The sequence below is a fragment of the Lacerta agilis genome, chromosome 8 (assembly GCF_009819535.1).
Source record: "Lacerta agilis isolate rLacAgi1 chromosome 8, rLacAgi1.pri, whole genome shotgun sequence".
NCBI lineage: Eukaryota > Metazoa > Chordata > Lepidosauria > Squamata > Lacertidae > Lacerta > Lacerta agilis.
In genome coordinates, this window is record NC_046319.1 from 11,089,888 (window position 1) to 11,107,266 (window position 17,379).

Genomic DNA, 17,379 nt, shown 5'->3' on the forward strand with positions numbered 1-17,379 from the left:
GGGCGGGTGACAAGTTAGAAACATTAAATACACAAAATCTCTGAGTGGTCAAATATCTATATATATTTTCCCCCAGGGGTGCAGGAGCATTTGGCCGGGGTTTTTTTTGGGGGGGGGAGGAGACCAGAAAATAAAAAATATGCAACGATGATGTTAGAAAGGTTGCCTGGTAAAGAACACATGGGGAGGAGGTGATTTATTCCTGATTTTTTGTTTTCTTTCTTTCTTTCTTTCTTTCTTTCTTTCTTTCTTTCTTTCTTTCTTTCTTTCTTTCTTTCTCTCTTTCTCTCTTTCTCTCTTTCTCTCTCTCTCCCCTTCCCACACCAGTGATAGCTCATTGCTTTGCAGGCTGGGCAGGGAAGTTCTGGTGCTGAATTCTCTCCAACGAGAGAACTTTCCCCATACATTTCAACAAATCTCAGGGTGTTCTACATCAAATGCACATGGCATCTCTCCATGGCAATGAACAGGAGAGTCTGTGCATTCAGGAGCATTGATTGTGCATTGTGGGGGGGGGGGCACATATGGAATCTGGGCAAGGCCACCCAAGCTTGGAAAATCCCCCACCGGAATGATCGGCGAAACATGGAATGTGTCAATGCAGTTGGATTGGTTCTCAAGAGCAGCTTTGGGGAGATGCACCGAGGGGCCGAGGAAGTTCATCACTTCGTGTCCTCCTCGCTGCAGGGCTTCAAATATTTCCAGCTGTCAAGGATTTGCTTTGAAAGCTCTCCTGGCTGTCTGTCTGCCTCCTCCTTTGCCCTCCTTTGCCCACACTGGTGCCCAACCTGGTTTGCCGTGGTCCACGGTGCAAGCTTGCTTACAAACATGTTTGCTTACAAACATCCGAGGCATGTCAACGTATTATGTAACATGATCATCAACAACAGATCAACTTGGTTTTAAAAGCAGGGTCGGTAAACAATGGCACGGAAAGTTAGGGCAAAGTGGAAGGTGATGGGCAAGTAACAGCTTCAAGGAGAGAAAGAGCACTGAAACTCGCCGATTTGCAGTTAAGCGTCGAAAAAGTCACCAAAAGCAAAAGCTGTGTACCTGATGTTCGTGAAATGGGATGCTTAAATGGGAGAATTGGGTTTTGGTATACAGTCCCTATGGGAAAAAATAACTGAATCAGGAGATGTCTGCATTTCACATTTAAATCTCCCTGGTAGTACAGTAACTGCGCATGTTCCAGTTGGCCAATGCCATAGCTGGAATCCAAAAGGACCAGTTCTTCACATCGAAGAACAGGAAGTTTGGGGCTTGTGTGTCCCAAAGAATGTTCCCCTTTCCATGATGCACAACACTTAACATTCAAAAGCAAAGGGGTTACAAAATCTGTTTGCAGGATGGCTTGGGAGGAAAGTTACTGAAAGGCGGGGGGAAGTAAAATAAAAATAAAAATCTAATTGAGTGCAACTCAGCCCATCAGTTTAGTAAAAGCGACCGTTTGGTTCCTCCCCTTCAGTTCACCTTGAATTTTTGGGTTTCTTTTTGGGTGTTGTCTTCCACCTGCCCTTCGCTGGTTTCCTATCCCCAGAAATTTTTGCTGCTCATCTAATAAATCAATTAAAAGCAACCCCCCCAAACGTATTTCCCCCCCCTTTCACCAACGAATTTAAATTTCCTTTCACGAAAAAGCAGATAGAAGCAACTTTCCCTCCCTCCCCCACCCCCTAAAGCAAAACTCACCCCAAACCCCAAAAGTTATTGGAATGTATTTTGAAAACATACAATACGCAAAAAGGTCCTACACTGTTCTGCCTCCCAAGCCTTTATATATATATGTGTATATATATATATATTTATTTATATTTATATATGTGTATTTTTAAAAACTACCACAGCACTCACTGTGTGTTTAGTAATATAGAGAGAGAGAAGAAAGAGAAATGCCAACTTCCTATAAACATATACCACGTGACTTAAAGTACGTAGGTACCACCTCCAAGAGCTGAGGAGCTTCTCCTCTTCAACATACTCTTCTAAGCTCTATATTTACAGCAGCGGCTTAGATGGCTGTGCACTTTTGTGGCAAAGGGAAGTGGCAAATAACATTATTATTCCACTAGCATCATTCCATAGCATCCAATATCCCAGATGGACTCGGAGATCCAAGGATCTGCAGGAATAATGGCTGGGGATAAGTCACAGTCTGGTGTGTGTGTGTGTGTGTGTGCTGCTTTATTTTATATGTACAAATGCAAAAACAGTTGCGGAAAATTGGGGCGAGTGGAAAACAGGAAGCACTGTTTTCCAATGGCGCTACTTCCTGTTTATGTGGCATTGGTGACTTTTGGTTGAAGTAGAGTTGCTATGCATTTTACATATTATATATATATATATGTATATATATGGAATTGTGATAACTCAATGCTGTCTTTGAGCTACCCCTATATATATATATATATATATATATATATATATATATATATATATATATATATATATGCAAGAACAATCTGAGATTAAAACATGGTTTCTGTCCAGGGCCGGATTTAGTTTTGATGAGGCCCTAAACTACTGAAGGTAATGGGACCCTTTATATGTCCAGCTGTCCTTCTGTCAACAACAAATTGTCACTTTTGTTGTTGTTGTTGAATATATGCTATATGGTAATTTATGGACCGAATAGGTATCTAAAGCCATTTGCACATAACAAAATATGTATTTTATCAAAGTAATTTTTTTCCTTTAATTTTTTTGGGGGCCCTGAAGAGAGTGGGTCCCAAACTATAGCTTGTTTTGCTTATACGTAAATCCGGCACTGTTGCTGCGATATGACCGAATTCGCCTTAGAGTTGTGAACTCTTGAGATGAGAAATTTTGGTAGATGGGCAGGGACTGTGGCTGGGGCTAGAGGTAAATTCTGTATCTTGGAAACTCTTAAAACCATCCAGACTAGATGGTTTGTCAAGGTGAAAGCAGTAGAGAAGGAAACTGGTCACCCGTGGCTTTAAACGAGGCTGAAAGGAATTTGAGAGATGGAATGACTTTTCTGTACTGAAAATCAGTATAAACTACCAGCTCTTCCTGATTTCCCACCTTGCATTTTCATTATTCTTCCATTTCCTGGGATTAAAGTTTTGCCCGTCTGACATCGCACTCATAGTCTCCTAATATTGGAACGCAATAATTTTCAGAACCGATTAAAAACCCAACACATGCCCAGTGGTGGGTGCTGCTGGATTTAAGGGAGTTTTAGGGGAGGGGGGGGGCTTGGTGGACATGCACAATGAGGTGCGACAGACCTTGCAACACCCACGAGGTATTCTGAACGTCAGGGGAGTCTAGCCTTTCTGTCTGATATGCTTTGAACTCAAAATGCTACAGAGTGAACCAGTGACCTTGGCATGCCCAGCAAGCTGCTCTGCAACCCAGCCGCAGACACTTCCCAAGATGAAGGCTACCACCCATCCAATGGAATGCTCCCGATTTTGGTAAGCAAAATAGGAAGCTGCCTTAGACCATTGGTCCATCTAGCTCTGTATTGTAGACACTGATTGGCAGTGGCTCTCCAAGGTTTCGTGTAGGGGGTTTCTTCCTACCCTATCTGGAGATGCAATTGGGGCTCGAAACTCTTCTACCACTGAAAACCATCCGTCCTGATACGGATTGTTGGCTACCACTGCCAGTCAGATTGTTTCGATGTCTCCTGTCCTTGAACTTCCTCATCTCCTATTTTTCTATCAAACGGGATATACGAGGTCACCGCTGGAATAAGTTCCTCCAGGGGTGTTGTTAGGAGATGACCCAGATGACCTGCTCCCTCCCGTCCCACACATTGTAACAAGGCAACGGAAGGCACTACAGAGTACAGTGCCCGCGAAATTCTGCCATCTTCACATGCCCAGTGGCACTTCTTTTAGTTTCAATGTGCGCCTAGGCAGCGGACCTTGCCAACAGGTTGTGGGGGAGGTCAGAGGTCCCAATCCATTTGTGGGCCCAGAAAACCCTGCTGGTACCCCACAGCCCTGACAGACATTGATTCCCCCCCCCACTCTGAAATCCAGCCTAAATTTGCACCTGCACTAGGGGTAAAGAATGTGGGTCCATACAGATCTTGCTAGGCTTCTGAACCGCATCAGCAACAGTGACCAGCAAGGCCAATGGGCATATTGGAAATTTGCATATGGAAATATTCTGCAAATTAGTGTCGTACGGGCCAGTTCCTGAATCTTTTAAATACCTAGTTTTAATAGAAGCACTTCCCACAGAACACTTCCATTTGCAAGCTGGGTGCCGCTGGCTGTATAGCAGTCAAAATCCCGCAAAAGGGGGATTAAAATGAAGAGTTTCCCCCCATCTTCCTTGTCACCATGTGGTGGTCTTGTCGATGAATAGATTCACCCAACAGGACCCAATGCAACTTTGAAGCCAATGTTCAGGGTGTGTGGGATTTTTGACAGCCTAGACAACAAAGGATCCCTTGTCTTTGTTAATATACTTGGCTCCCTTGATTGCCAGAACGTGGCAATTTTTAAATGCCATAGGCGAACAAAGTGGTGTGGTGTTCATCATGCATCTAATCTCCAGCTTCCTCAAATTCTGTCTCATCTTTTCCCCAAACTGGAAAAAAGTTACAATATACATCAAATCTCCCTCTCCCCCAACACATTGAATTGAGATGCCCCCTTTTGCTATACCTTCTCCATTTTTGGTCCAAATATTTTCCCACTTGGTCCCAAGATCAACACTTAACAAATCACCAGGATTCCTCCTTCACAGGCAATGCCGATCATGTACAATAACTAAATGGGGCTGGGGGGCAGACAGACGAAAAGAATCTACCTATCTATCTATATATTTACGAAGAAAACAGGTTCCGCAGTGACTTAAGCCCAGAGGCCACATCAATGGAAGGTCCATAAGTGTTGGTTGTTTACGGGGTTGGCTAGGAGGGCTTGAACATCAGGGGGGAAATAAACATCGGATCACACTCATTGTCTCTGGCCTTTGAAGGGGTCAAAGTCACCATAGGTGAGCGCTTCCTTAACAGGTCTGCACAGTAAGAATTTGGATTGGTGGAAAGTTCTCCCTTCCTTCCTCAGTTCTCTTTGCCCTTCAGGTGCAGGCAAGATTTGGAAGGTTCGATGCTTAAGGTCCCAGAAGGAGAAGGGCGTTGACAGAGCTGGGTCCTTGGAAGGCTGGTGGCAGAAGTGGGATTTTTTTTTTCCATGTTTCATTTGTGTCTCATTGGTGGTAGACTATCAATGTAGGAGATTTCGTGTGGTTGCATCCATCAGTAAGCTTGGCCCGTTTCGACTGGTAGGAGACCCAGCACAGCCGAATGTTCCCCAAGCTTCATTCTACGCTGTGTGGACAGGCTCACGTTCTTGGTCAGATAGTCAACTGCGGCTGGGAAAAGGAAGAGAAGTAAACAACAGCAGAAGAGGTAAAGTGTGAATAATGCTGCAGAAGAAGTGTTTACAGTTCTACAAAGACACAAAGTCAGCCCATATTTGTCTCATTACCCACCATGGGGCTTGGCAGCTGCAGTTTTTAAAACATGGTATTCATCTGCCATGCCTCTCTCTGATGCATTTTGCATTATTTTATTATAATATTGTGTTCTTACCTATTGGAAGTCACCCTGAGTAATGCCTATGTATCGGAACAGTGGGATAGAAATTCTTGCCTATTTTTTTTTAAAAAGTAAGCAGCTAGTCCTCAATCTGACACCATACCCCACAACTTCTGAAAACCTTTATTATTATTATTATTATTATTATTATTATTATTATTATTATTATTATTATTTAAATTTGTACGCCGCCCTTCATCTGAAGATCTGACGGCGGTTCACGACAGAAAAATACAAAATGAGGATACAAAATACATAACGAAACAAAAACAGACTCAAACCAACAATAACCCCACCTCCCACGAACACGTTTAAAAAGCCACGGCGTCTGATTTTTCACTTGGCATCCACCCACACACTTATAAGCCTCCCTTGGCTGCCCCAAAGTGTCATTTTTTTCATTGTTAAGTCATCTTGGGGAAAGCTGCTTTCGAAAGTCAAAACACATGGACTCTATTAATATAGAGGCCAAGGAACTTGGTTGATTTTTTTTGGGGGGGGGGGAAGAAAGCAGAATCCGTCCAGCATGAGGAATCCTGTGCCCTCACCCTGCACTTGTAGATTCGGTGCAACGTCATGAGCCCGTCCTGAGACCTTGAGTTAGTTTACGGGGAAAAGGATAAAAATAAAAAGCTTGATACATTTCTTGGCTGTAAACGGAATCGTGTGACGTGCTTTTGGCTTGACTGGAAGACCCAAAGCCCGCCGTCCTCTGAAAACTGGCAAGTGAAAGTTCATGTATATATGAACTGGACCATAAAGAAGGCTGATCGCTGAAGAATTGATGCTTTTGAATTATGGTGCTGGAGGAGACTCTTGAGAGTCCCATGGACTGCATGAAGATCAAACCTATCCATTCTGAAGGAAATCAGCCCTGAGTGCTCACTGGAAGGACAGATCCTGAAGCTGAGGCTCCAACACTTTGGCCACCTCATGAGAAGAGAAGACTCCCTGGAAAAGACCCTGATGCTGGGAAAGATGGAGGGCACAAGGAGAAGGGGACGACAGAGGACGAGATGGTTGGACAGTGTTCTCAAAGCTACCAACATGAGTCTGACCAAAATGCGGGAGGCAGTGGAAGACAGGAGGGCCTGGCGTGCTCTGGTCCATGGGGTCACCAAGAGTCGGACACAACTGAACGACTTAAGAACAACATATATATATATATATATATATATATATATATATATATATATATGAGAGAGAGAGAGTAACTGACACTCCCGATTAGCAGTGCTTCAGTCAAACTCTGTGCCCACCCCCCTCATTCTAATGTCACAAATTAGATTAATACAAGGCTGGCAAGGAAGGCACCATTGGTGCCAATGGGTAAACAAATTTCAGCCATCAGCATCCTGTCAGCATCCTGCCCCAAAGGGGGGTCCCTTCCAGGCGAAAATTCTTATTAGACTTGTCACATCCATTAGGAATCCTTTCACGCTTCTGCGTTCCATCAGCGGTTTCATTAGCTCGGCCTCGGCCTCTGGGAATGGCTGGGACTGCTCTGTTCTGGCTCTCCTCCATTCACCTCTCCCCCCCCCCTCCCCTCCCGGCCCTCGCACACCTCCGCCGAAACACCATCCGGGATGGAGCAGGAGAGTTTTCCCACTGTCTCTCTCCACGAGATCTCAGCTTGGCTTGCCCACGAGAGGCCCGGACGGACCCGTAATATTGGAAGCAGCAACACTTCTGAGTACCGGTTGCTGGAAACTGCCGGGGGGGGGGGGGAGACAGTGCTCCTGTGCTTGCGGAATTCCCCTCGGGGCATCTGGTTGGCCGCTGGGGAAACAGGATGCTGGGGGTAGACGGAACTCCCTTTGGCCTGATCCATAGATACTTCTGAATACCAGTTCTGTGGGAGCCACAGGAGGGGACAGTGCTCCTTACGCCTGTGCCCTGCTAGTTGGATTCCCACAGGGATCAGGCTGGTCACTGTGAGGACAGGATTCCGGACTAGATTGCCATCGGCCTGAATCAGAGGTCTCTCCTTCAGGGATTCTTGAGCTGTGATTCCTGCATTGCAGCGGGTTGGACTAGATGACACTTGGGGGTCCCTTCCAACTTTACAATTCTGTGAATCTACTAATTTGTGGGGTTCTACACCTGGCAAAGAAAATTGGGTCCTGGGGCTCTGCCGGGCCTCTAAATTAAGGCCCAGTGAGCTGTGTATGTATGTATGTATGTATGTATGTATGTATATATATATATATATATATATATATATATATATATATATATATTCAACAGCTGGTTCTCCTCCTGTGGTTTTTTTTTTTTAGGCGGGGGAGGGGAAGCTTAGATTTGGGGACTCCAGTAGAAAACAGAGGCCAAACAGGATCGACTGGGGAAATCCATTCTCCTTGGGGATTAATGCATTCCAAAGCGTGGTCAGACATTTGGTTAGCCTGATCTAGGCGTCACTTAGCAATCAGAACAGCAGTGGCTTTATTAAAGGGAAAAGGTGGTTGGGCTGGGGGGTTGGTGGTAAGCATTATCCCACCCCTTGCCCTCTCCCTTCTGAGAATTTCCTCTCTCTTGATTCCAGAGAGGCTCCTGCCAAGGCAAGAGGTTGCAGAACAGCAATAACTTAAAAGTCAGTAGGGGAACACCTTTGCCTGTGTTGGCAATGCCCAAGCTCTGTGCCAAGGCACAGCAGCAGATGTTGTGAGGTCTTTTCCCCCCTGGGGGAGGGAGATTGCCATGCGAAATGTAGAAATTGGAAACTCCCAGGAGCCTGAAACAGCATACTGAGGAGGTGCCCATCGCATCTCTGCATGAGTCTGCTCTTTCCACCTTCCTGCATCACTGTCCCGCCTGTGAGTGGAGCCTTAGATCTCCCATGCTGTCAGAAGAATCCACTCTTAGAACAGGAAATCTGCTATGTCTCTGGATGATACACAGATCTCTGCCTGCTTCCTTTCAACCAACCAACCAACCTGTGACCCTCTAAGATGTCACTGGGCCAGTGTTGGTCGTGCTGGTTGGAGCTGATGTTGGCTGAAGTCCAGCCTCACCCAGAAGTCCATAGCTTCCCCATCCCTGAACTAGACCACCACTTGCCATTACTACCCCCAGCTACCTCCAACATAACTCTGACCTTTTATGAAGGGACTGGGAACTTGTGGCCACCCCCCCCTCCATTGTTGTTTGACTGCAACTCCCATAACCCCTGACCACTGGCAATGCTGGCTGGGACTGTTGGGAGTCAGAGTCTTAAAGCAACTGGAGGGCTGTAGGCTGTAGTTTCCCCATCTCTGAACTAGGCCATCGCTTGCTGACACTGCCCCTAGCTACCCGGATCACTTCTCTTAATGCAGGGAACTTGTGCTTCTGCAGATGTTGCTGGGCTCCAACTCAACATCATCATTCCCGCTCAGGGGCTTTGGTACCTGCCAGGGCTGGAGGCCATCACATCAGTGCTGGATTAAACCCTGTGGGGGCCCCATGGCTGTCAAAATTGGTGTGTGTGTGTGTGTGTGTGTGTGTGTGTGTGTGTGTGTGTAATCCTGTGCACATGCTCTAGTGTGATAACATTGAACTATGAAAGCTTCACTGCAATTTTCTTACAAGATCAAATCAATATTATTCTGATCCGTTGTCGCAGGGCCCTACTCTGCCTATTTGGAAAATTCAGAACTGCACCGCATTGTCTACTTCCCTGTCCAATACACTCTAGAAAATCAGACCCTCCAAATGTCCCTATTTGCCAGGGACAGTGCTGGTATTACAGAAGCTGTCCCGGTTTCTGATTTGAACCAAGAATGTCCCTCTTTTCCTTAGGATGTCCCTATTTTCACAAGAGAAATGTTGGAGGGTATGGAGTTATGCGACCGCCAAACCAAGGAGATACTTAACTATACAACCTTTAGAAGACATCTGAAGGCAGTCCTGTATAGTGGTTTTTAAAAATGTTAATGTTTTATTACGTTTTTATATATGTTGGAAGCTGTCCAGACTGGCTGGGGCAACCCAGTAAGATAATAATAATAATAATTATTATTAATAATAATAATAATAATAATAATAATAATAATATGCGTCCCTATTTTCATCAGAGAAATGTTGGAGGGTATGGAAAATCAGCAATCTGCATCATAATTGCCCCTTAATTCTGGGAAAGACAAAAGGGTGCCTTGATCATTTATCAGTAAGGTTTTTTGGGGGTGGGGGTGGGAAGGGGAATTAAGGGGGAAATGCACTTCTCCCCCGTGTCCTTCATCCCCCCCCTCTCTGTCCTTGCATTTCCTTATTTTTTCACATTGCTCCTGCTTCCCCCCCCCCCGCCCTTGCACACACATGGGGTGTGACTAACACCTGGCCCGGGGGGCATCTTTATTGGAAATACATGGTATCGGAATTTGTTTAAGATTTTTATCAATAGCACGTGTGGCTGGCCTTTGCATCCAGAAGCGAGAGGAAGGTCACGGGGTCGCAGATCAAGCGCCGATCCCCCACCCCACCCCACCCCACCCTCCCGCAGCAAGAGGGAAAGAGCAGGGAGCAAAGGGGGGGGGGGAAGTCAACAGCCATTCATGCCCCTCTCTCTGCAGTTTACAGAAGGTTCTCATTTGGCTGTAGAAGTCGAAACACATTACATGGAGCAAGGGAAAGGAGGGGGGGCGGTTGTCATGGCCGCTTGGGGACGGAGGTCACTCTGCAATGAGCCCCGGGCGAAAAGGGGAGGAGAGGGAGGAGGGCTCCCCCCCCAACTTCAAGAGTTTCAATGGGTCACAAACTTATCCCTGGCTTCGAAGGGTAGCAGGTGAACAGTCTGGCTGAGAGCCTCTCGGGAGGGGGGGGGGCGTTGTGTGTGACCCGGGTGGACCAGGAGGTGAGCTGACCCTCCCACCTCCACACAGATGACCAAAAGCCCTTGCCCCAGGGACCTCACCACTTGCTCCCAGACCCCCTCCTTTTGGGAGTCCTAAAATTGCCCGGGCAATTTCGAGAAAAACTAAAGAGGTTTAACACACTGCAGACCCACTGAAATAAATGAACCAAAGTTAGTCATTGCATTAAACTTAATAGGAGGAACTGAGTAGGTCAAGCATTGGATGCAACCCATATATAACTGCCCTGAGACCTGTGGCTATAGGGCAGTATATCAATTGAAATAATAATAATAATGTACTTATTTATGCATTGCATTTATGTCGGTCCATGGAGCGTAGAATTGCCAACTCTGACTGGCATCCATTAATTTAGCGAATGTCTACACAGTTCTCTGTAAAATTTATCCTGATGTGGTCCTCTGTGCGGGTCCCTGCTTAGAATCATAGAATTGTAGAGTTGGAAGGGGATCAAAGGGTCATCTAGTCCAACCCCCTGCAACGCAGGAACCACAACTTCCCACCCACCTCCAGAGATGCAGAGGAGGTTACCCGTTGCCCCTCTACATGAGTTTCTGCAACAATCTCACCTCACCCCGCCAACAGGCAGGGCCTTAACCCTCCGGTAGCAGGTACTTACTTTGCCCGTACTGTCCATACTGATAGCTGGCCACCGGGTCCACACTATAGCCGGTGGTGGTGTAGGTCGGGGGGCAATAGGACTGCGAGGTGGGGAGGCTGTCAACAGACTTGATGGAGTCGCTCCTCTGACTGCAGCTGGCCGAGATGGAGTTGGCGGTGTCCAAACTGCCATGGAGGGGCGAGATGGAGAAATCAGCCTGGGGCTGAGGGGGGACCCCGCTGGGGTTGCTCAGGATGCTCATGACCTGTGGGGGGTTGCAAGATGAGACCCAAGTCAATGGGGAACAATGGCAGCAGGCATATGATGCATGGAGAGAGAAAGCAGCAGCGAGCCAGATGTTAAACAGAACCGAGTGCTTGGGAGCAACAGAACGCAAGAACGCCAGAACTTGGATCAGGCCAGAGGTCCATCTGCTTCAGCATCTTCTTCTGTACCAATGGCCAACCAGATGCCTAGGGAAAGAATCTGAGAACAACAGTGCGCATCTCATTAGTTTTTAAACTCAAGAACCTCAGAAGAGTCTTGCTGGATCAGGGCAATGAACCAAAAACAAACCCCTGTGTTGCAATAAGAACTAATCACAACAATACAAACACAACACGTAGGCTAATAGTTAGTAGAGAATATATAATAGAATAACGATATTCTATTATCATTATTCTATTATATATTCTCTACTAACTATTAGCCCATGTGTTGTGTTCGTATTGTTGTGATTGGATCAGGTCAACGGCCTCTCTAAACAAAAAACACCAAACATTAAAAACTGCCTTCAGATGTCTTCTAAAAGTTGTGTAGTTCTTTATCTCCTTGACATCTGATGGGAGGGTGTTCCACAGGGTGGGCGTCACTGTTGAGAAGTCCCTCCGCCTTGTTCCCTGTTAACTTCACTTCTTGCAGTGAGGGAACCGCCAAAAGGCCCTCGGAGCTGGACCTCAGTGTCCAGGCAGAACGATGGGGGGGTGGAGACGCTCCTACAGGTATACTGGGCTGAGACCGTTTAGGGCTTTAAAGGTCAGCACCAACACTTTGAATTGTGCTCAGAAACGTACTGGAAGCCAATGTAGGGTCGGTGTTATATGGTCTAGGGGGCTGCTCCCAGTCACCAGTCTAGCTGCTGCATTCTGGATTAGTTGTAGTTTCCGGGTCACCTTCAAAGCTAGCCTCACACCGTGCGCATTGCAGCAGTCCAAGTGGGATATAACCAGAGCATGTACCACTCTGGCGAGACAGTGCGCAGGCAGGTAGGGTCTCAGCCTGCATACCAGATGGAGCTGGTAGTACAGTACTGTATCTTTTTTCCTATTTTAGTTATTGTTTGGCCTAATCTACTCTTAAGAATGTAAGACTGTAAGAATAGCTCTGCTAATTCAGGCCAAAGGCCTAGCTCAGGCTTCCTCAAACTCGGCCCTCCAGCTGTTTTGAGACTACAATTCCCATCATCCCTGACCACTGGTCCTGCTAGCTAGGGATCATGGGAGTTGTAGCCCAAAAGCATCTGGAGGGCTGAGTTTGAGGAAGCCTGGCCTAGCTAGACCAGCATCATGTTCTGACAGTGGCCAACCAGATACCACCAATGGGAAACTAACAGCACTCTCATAGGAACCTAAGAAGATCTTTTGGATCATGCCAGTGGTGGTCCATCTAGTCCAGCACCCTGTCCTCACAGATTCCCCGGTGGGAAACCTGTAAGCAGGACGTCAGCACAAGAGCAACACTCCTCTCGTGTGGTTTCCAGCAACTGGAATTTGGAGGCAGGCTGTTTCTGGAGGATCCATCGATTTCTTGTGACTAATTGCATAACAGAAGCCTGGTTGCTGGATCAGCCCAAAGATTTAGCCCAGCATCCTGCTCTCTCGCAGTGGCCACCCAGAGGCCCCAAAGGGAAGCCGGCCACACTTGCGATTCCCAGCAAAGCTTCTTCCTCCTCCTTCTCTGACACAAACCTCTTTCCTGACTCTCGGACAAGTCCCTCAGCTTCCCTGGCAATGATCTGACCACAGGAAGCATCGGCTGCTTCGCTCCTTGCTTTTTTTGGCAAGGCGCCGAAGTGCCGGCAGTCACCTTGGGAGGCCGTCCGCGCCGCTCAAAAGCTTTCCCTTTTTTCATAAAGAAAAAGTGAGGGCGGGAGGGGGAGAAAGTCTGAAAATGTAGCATAATCTTATTGACCTCAATTAATGCACCAAATTGAAAATGTTTGGAGCCCGGCAAGAGGTGGAAGAAAGCTTTTTATCCCTCGCTAACCTCCTGTTGGGAGGACTTTATTCTTTCCGAATGACACGCTGCTGTTTCGGGAGAGGCGATTCCTCGCCCGACAAACGGTCCAATGGCTCCCCTTGCCCCAATTTCTGCCAGATATAAGCTTGAGATGCTGGGGGCTGAGCCTGGGACCTTCTGCATTCAATGCAGGTGCTCTGTCCCTGAGCTGGAGCCCTTCCCTTACAATATAGGAAACTGCCATCTAACTCGGTGTTTCTTCAGATAAGAGACTCTCCAAGCCCTTCACGGAAATGTTGGGGATTGAACCTGGGGCCTCCAAGCTATGGTTCGTTCCCCCCAAATTTAGTAGGATCCTAGTCCTCATGGTTTCGAAAGACTCGCTTAAACAGGGAACTGCCTTATACAGAATCAGCTATGAGCCCAACTAGCTCACTAGAGTGTATGCCAGGGTTTCCCAAACTTGGGTCTCCAGTGTATCTGAAGAAGTGTGCATGCACACGAAAGCTCATACCAAGAACAAACTCAGTTGGTCTCTAAGGTGCTACTGGAAAGAATTTTTGATTTTGTTTTGACTATGGCAGACCAACACGGCTACCCACCTGTAATTGGGTCTCCAGTCATTTTGGGACTCCAATTCCCATCATCCATGACTACTGGTTCTGCTAGCAAGGGATGATGGGAGTTGTAGTCCAACAAGAGCTGGAGACCTAAGTCAGGGAATCCCTGGGCTAGATGGCCATTCCAACTCTACAATTTTATGACAATGCACCATAACATATAGCAATTGAGGAAAGTAGCTGCAAAAAAAGCTCTTTCCTCCATGAATTTGTCCCAACCTTGGGCTACCCTGACTAGCAGTGGCTTTCTAGGGTGTCAGGCAGGTGGGGCTGGGAGAGAGTCCCTTTCTGAAACCTTGGTGACCTCCTGCTGGTCAGTGTGGCCCAGAGACGGGGAAGCTGACTTCCGCCTTCAGATGTTGTTGGGCTACAGTTCTCATCAGCCCCAGACAAGCATGGTCAATGGTCAGAGATGATGAGACTTGAGTGATCTAGATGGGCCAATGGCTTGATTCAGCATATGTATCGATTTGTTTTTATTTATCCTGTTTATCCCCCACCCTTTCTCCTCCAAGGAGCTCAAGGTGGAGCACCTGGTTCTAATTCTGCCCTGGTTTATCCTCACAACAACCATGCGATGTAGGTTAGAATTGTAGAGTCGGAAGGGACCGGGGGGGGGGCAATCCCCTGCGTTTCCCCCCAATGTGGGGCACAAACCCACAACTCCGAAATCAAGAGTCTCATGCTCCATGGACTGAGAATAAGTGACTATGGCCTGAGGTCGCCCAGTGAACTTTATGGCTTCATGTTTTTTTCCATTGGTATTTGAATAGGTCTGTGTTTTCATATTGTTTCAATTCTATTACAGTTCAATTGATTTTTTAAATGATTATATATTTTATATGGTTGTTTTTTTTATAGCTTTTTTGTATTTTATCTGCCTTGTTTTAACTTGTGTAAGACGCCTTGAGTCCCAGTCCGGTGGGGAAAGGCAGGATATAAATAAATAAAAAGGATTTGTCCTTTTCGTGCTGTTGAACAATGAGCACCGTAATGTTATTTTTATCTTCCTGATGTATTTCAACTGTTGTATTACGTATATATTGTATATATATAATTATGTATATATTATATATATATAAGTACACACACACACACACACACACACACACACACATATATATATATATATATAATTGCAAATTCCTTTGAAACGTTTTCTGTAGTAAACAATGGATAAATGCAATAATAAACCAATAATCAATTATGATTTCTGAGCCGGGATTTGAACTCTGGTCTCTCCCTGGTCTTAGTCCAATACTTTAACGACACTGGCAGCTCCCTGTGTATGGACACTCTGGGCTTGTGGCCCTTACGCCACAGAAATTCCAACTAGTGAAGCTCATCCACGTCCCTCCCATTTTATTGTAAAAAACAACAACCCCAAAACTTGCAGATCCAAACTCTAGAGGAAAGGATTATTATTACTATTTCCCCCTATCATGCTTCTCCTGCAATTGACCTTGCTTTCTCCTAATTTATTATGTCTTGGAGCGTTTACCACCACTAACAAGAAATCAATAGCATCTCCGTATCTGAAAGGGTTATATATATATATATATATATATATATATATATATATATATAATATTACTATCAGGAAGGAAATCTGTCATGTCAATCAGGGTGATTGGCAACCCTCCTGTCCCCGCCACCCAGCTCTCCTGCTTCTTATCAATTGCTCCCTCCAAATTCCCCTCTAGGCGTTCAATCAGACGCCGGCTCAAAGTGAAGTTTCCGATCAAAGAGGCTCTGGACGTGGCGGCAAACCGGATGGAGAGAACCACACAAATTCCTTTGGGAGGCTTAACTGCAGAGGGTGAAGGCGAGGCTCACCCCACTCCCCGATGCTCAGAGCACCCAGCATTCCAAGGTAGACTGCTTCTGAGCATGGAGGTACCACCTGCTACTCATGTATGATAAGAACATAGAAACAGAAGCAAAACCTCTCGGATCAAGCACCCCGCTCCCAGAGTAGCTGACCAGATTCCCCTCATGGAAAACCCGAAAGCAGGACCTGAGCAGTGTTAGAAACTGAGATATGAAAGCTAGAAGCCGAATGGCACCTTAAACCTAGGTTATGGGTGCGACAACGGAATGTCAAGGCGCGCTTTTTGAATAACAAGAATACAAAGCTGAAAATGAATGAACTGCAGCTAAAATATTATGTTCTAGTCCTTCCCTTCCCCATCCCCCTAATACAGTATTCTTAAGAGGGTCTGTCTATCTATCCATGTGTCCTGAATCTTCCAGCCTCCTGAGAAACCAGCTCCCATCGTCCCATGCTGGCTGCCGGAGTCCCTACCCTCACACAGGTTCATGGAAGAAGGCTTCTTGTTTCTGGACTACAACTCTCACCACCCCAGGCCATTGGGCCATACTTGCTGGGAGTTGTAGTTCAGCAGCGTCTGAGGGCCCAAGGTTCCCCACACACCTGTGTGAATTCCTACACGGGGAAAAGAAATCGGGGGCACAAGAGAAAGGGACACTGAGTTCCAAGGTCAGCTCGTGACAATCTTGACTGTGGTGAGAGCTGAGCCCATGTGGTGTGGTTAGAATGGGCCTTTGAGACCAGGGTTCAAATCCCCGCTCGGCCGTAGTCAATCGACTGGGTGACCTTGGGCTGGTGTCTGCCTCTCAGCCTGACAACCTCACAGGGTTGTTGTGGGGACGCATTCCACCTGGAGCTCCTTGGAGGTAGAGCTGGGAAATAAATGCAATGAAAGAAAATAAATAAACTGGAAATGCCCCAAGTTACCGCACCATGCCATTTTTCAGGTGCCGGTAGCAAAGGGCCACTCTATCTCTCTGTATCTCTCTGCCCTCTTATTTTGGTGGCGGCGGGAACTAACGGTCCAACACCCCCCCCAACTCCGTTTCTACAGAGCCCTTACACATTCCTTCCCTCTGGGATTTCATCACTCTCTCGCACACTTTAAAAGAAGGGGAGCTTTTTAAAAAAAATGTAATTAATTCTCTCCATTTCTGAGCTAGCCCTCAGGGCCTCTGGCCGCCAAGGCTCAAGCCGCAAAATGTGCACCCTTTACGATAAACGGAGATGGCTTCAGAGTGCAAACCACAATTAGGCAAACCAATCTCAGCCATCAATAGCTTTATTTTAGGTTCGGAGGGGGATGTGGGTGTAGGGGGTGGGCATCGGGTGGGGAAAGCCCACTGGGTCTCCGGGGCAGGTGGGTATCGGAGAGCGAGAGAGCGAGAGGCGAGCGGCACAAGACCCAACTATTGCTGCTAGATAGGAGCGTACGAAGCTGCTGCAGACAGAATCAGACTTATGTGGCTCCCTATACCCCAACGGGCAGCAGCTCTCCAGTGTTTCTGACAAGGAGACTCTTCCAGTCGTACCTGGAGATGCTGGGAATTGAACCTGGGACCTTCTGTAAGCTAGGAGGATGCTCAGTGACTGACCTGTGGTCCTTTCCCAAAAGACGAAGTGAGATTCATAGAATCACAGAGTTGGAAAAGGAA

The 17,379-nt window shown here is 46.7% G+C and overlaps 1 protein-coding gene across 4 annotated transcripts in view; it reads right to left on the minus strand.

Moving 5' to 3' along the window:
- Positions 1 to 3,979: 3,979 nt before the first annotated feature.
- The window catches only part of PAX7 (paired box 7), a 151,049-nt gene continuing 137,649 nt past the window's right edge, over positions 3,980 to 17,379 (minus strand). For 3 of the 4 annotated variants that reach the window (XM_033159465.1, XM_033159463.1, XM_033159464.1), the window contains exons 8-9: positions 11,054 to 11,300; positions 3,980 to 5,358 (exon numbers count right to left, since the gene is read on the minus strand). In XM_033159465.1, coding sequence (XP_033015356.1) covers positions 5,243 to 5,358; positions 11,054 to 11,300 — 363 coding nt within the window. In that variant the 3' untranslated portion in view covers positions 3,980 to 5,242. The remainder of the gene's footprint in view (positions 5,359 to 11,053; positions 11,301 to 17,379) is intronic. The other variant, XM_033159461.1, reaches the window with a different exon arrangement.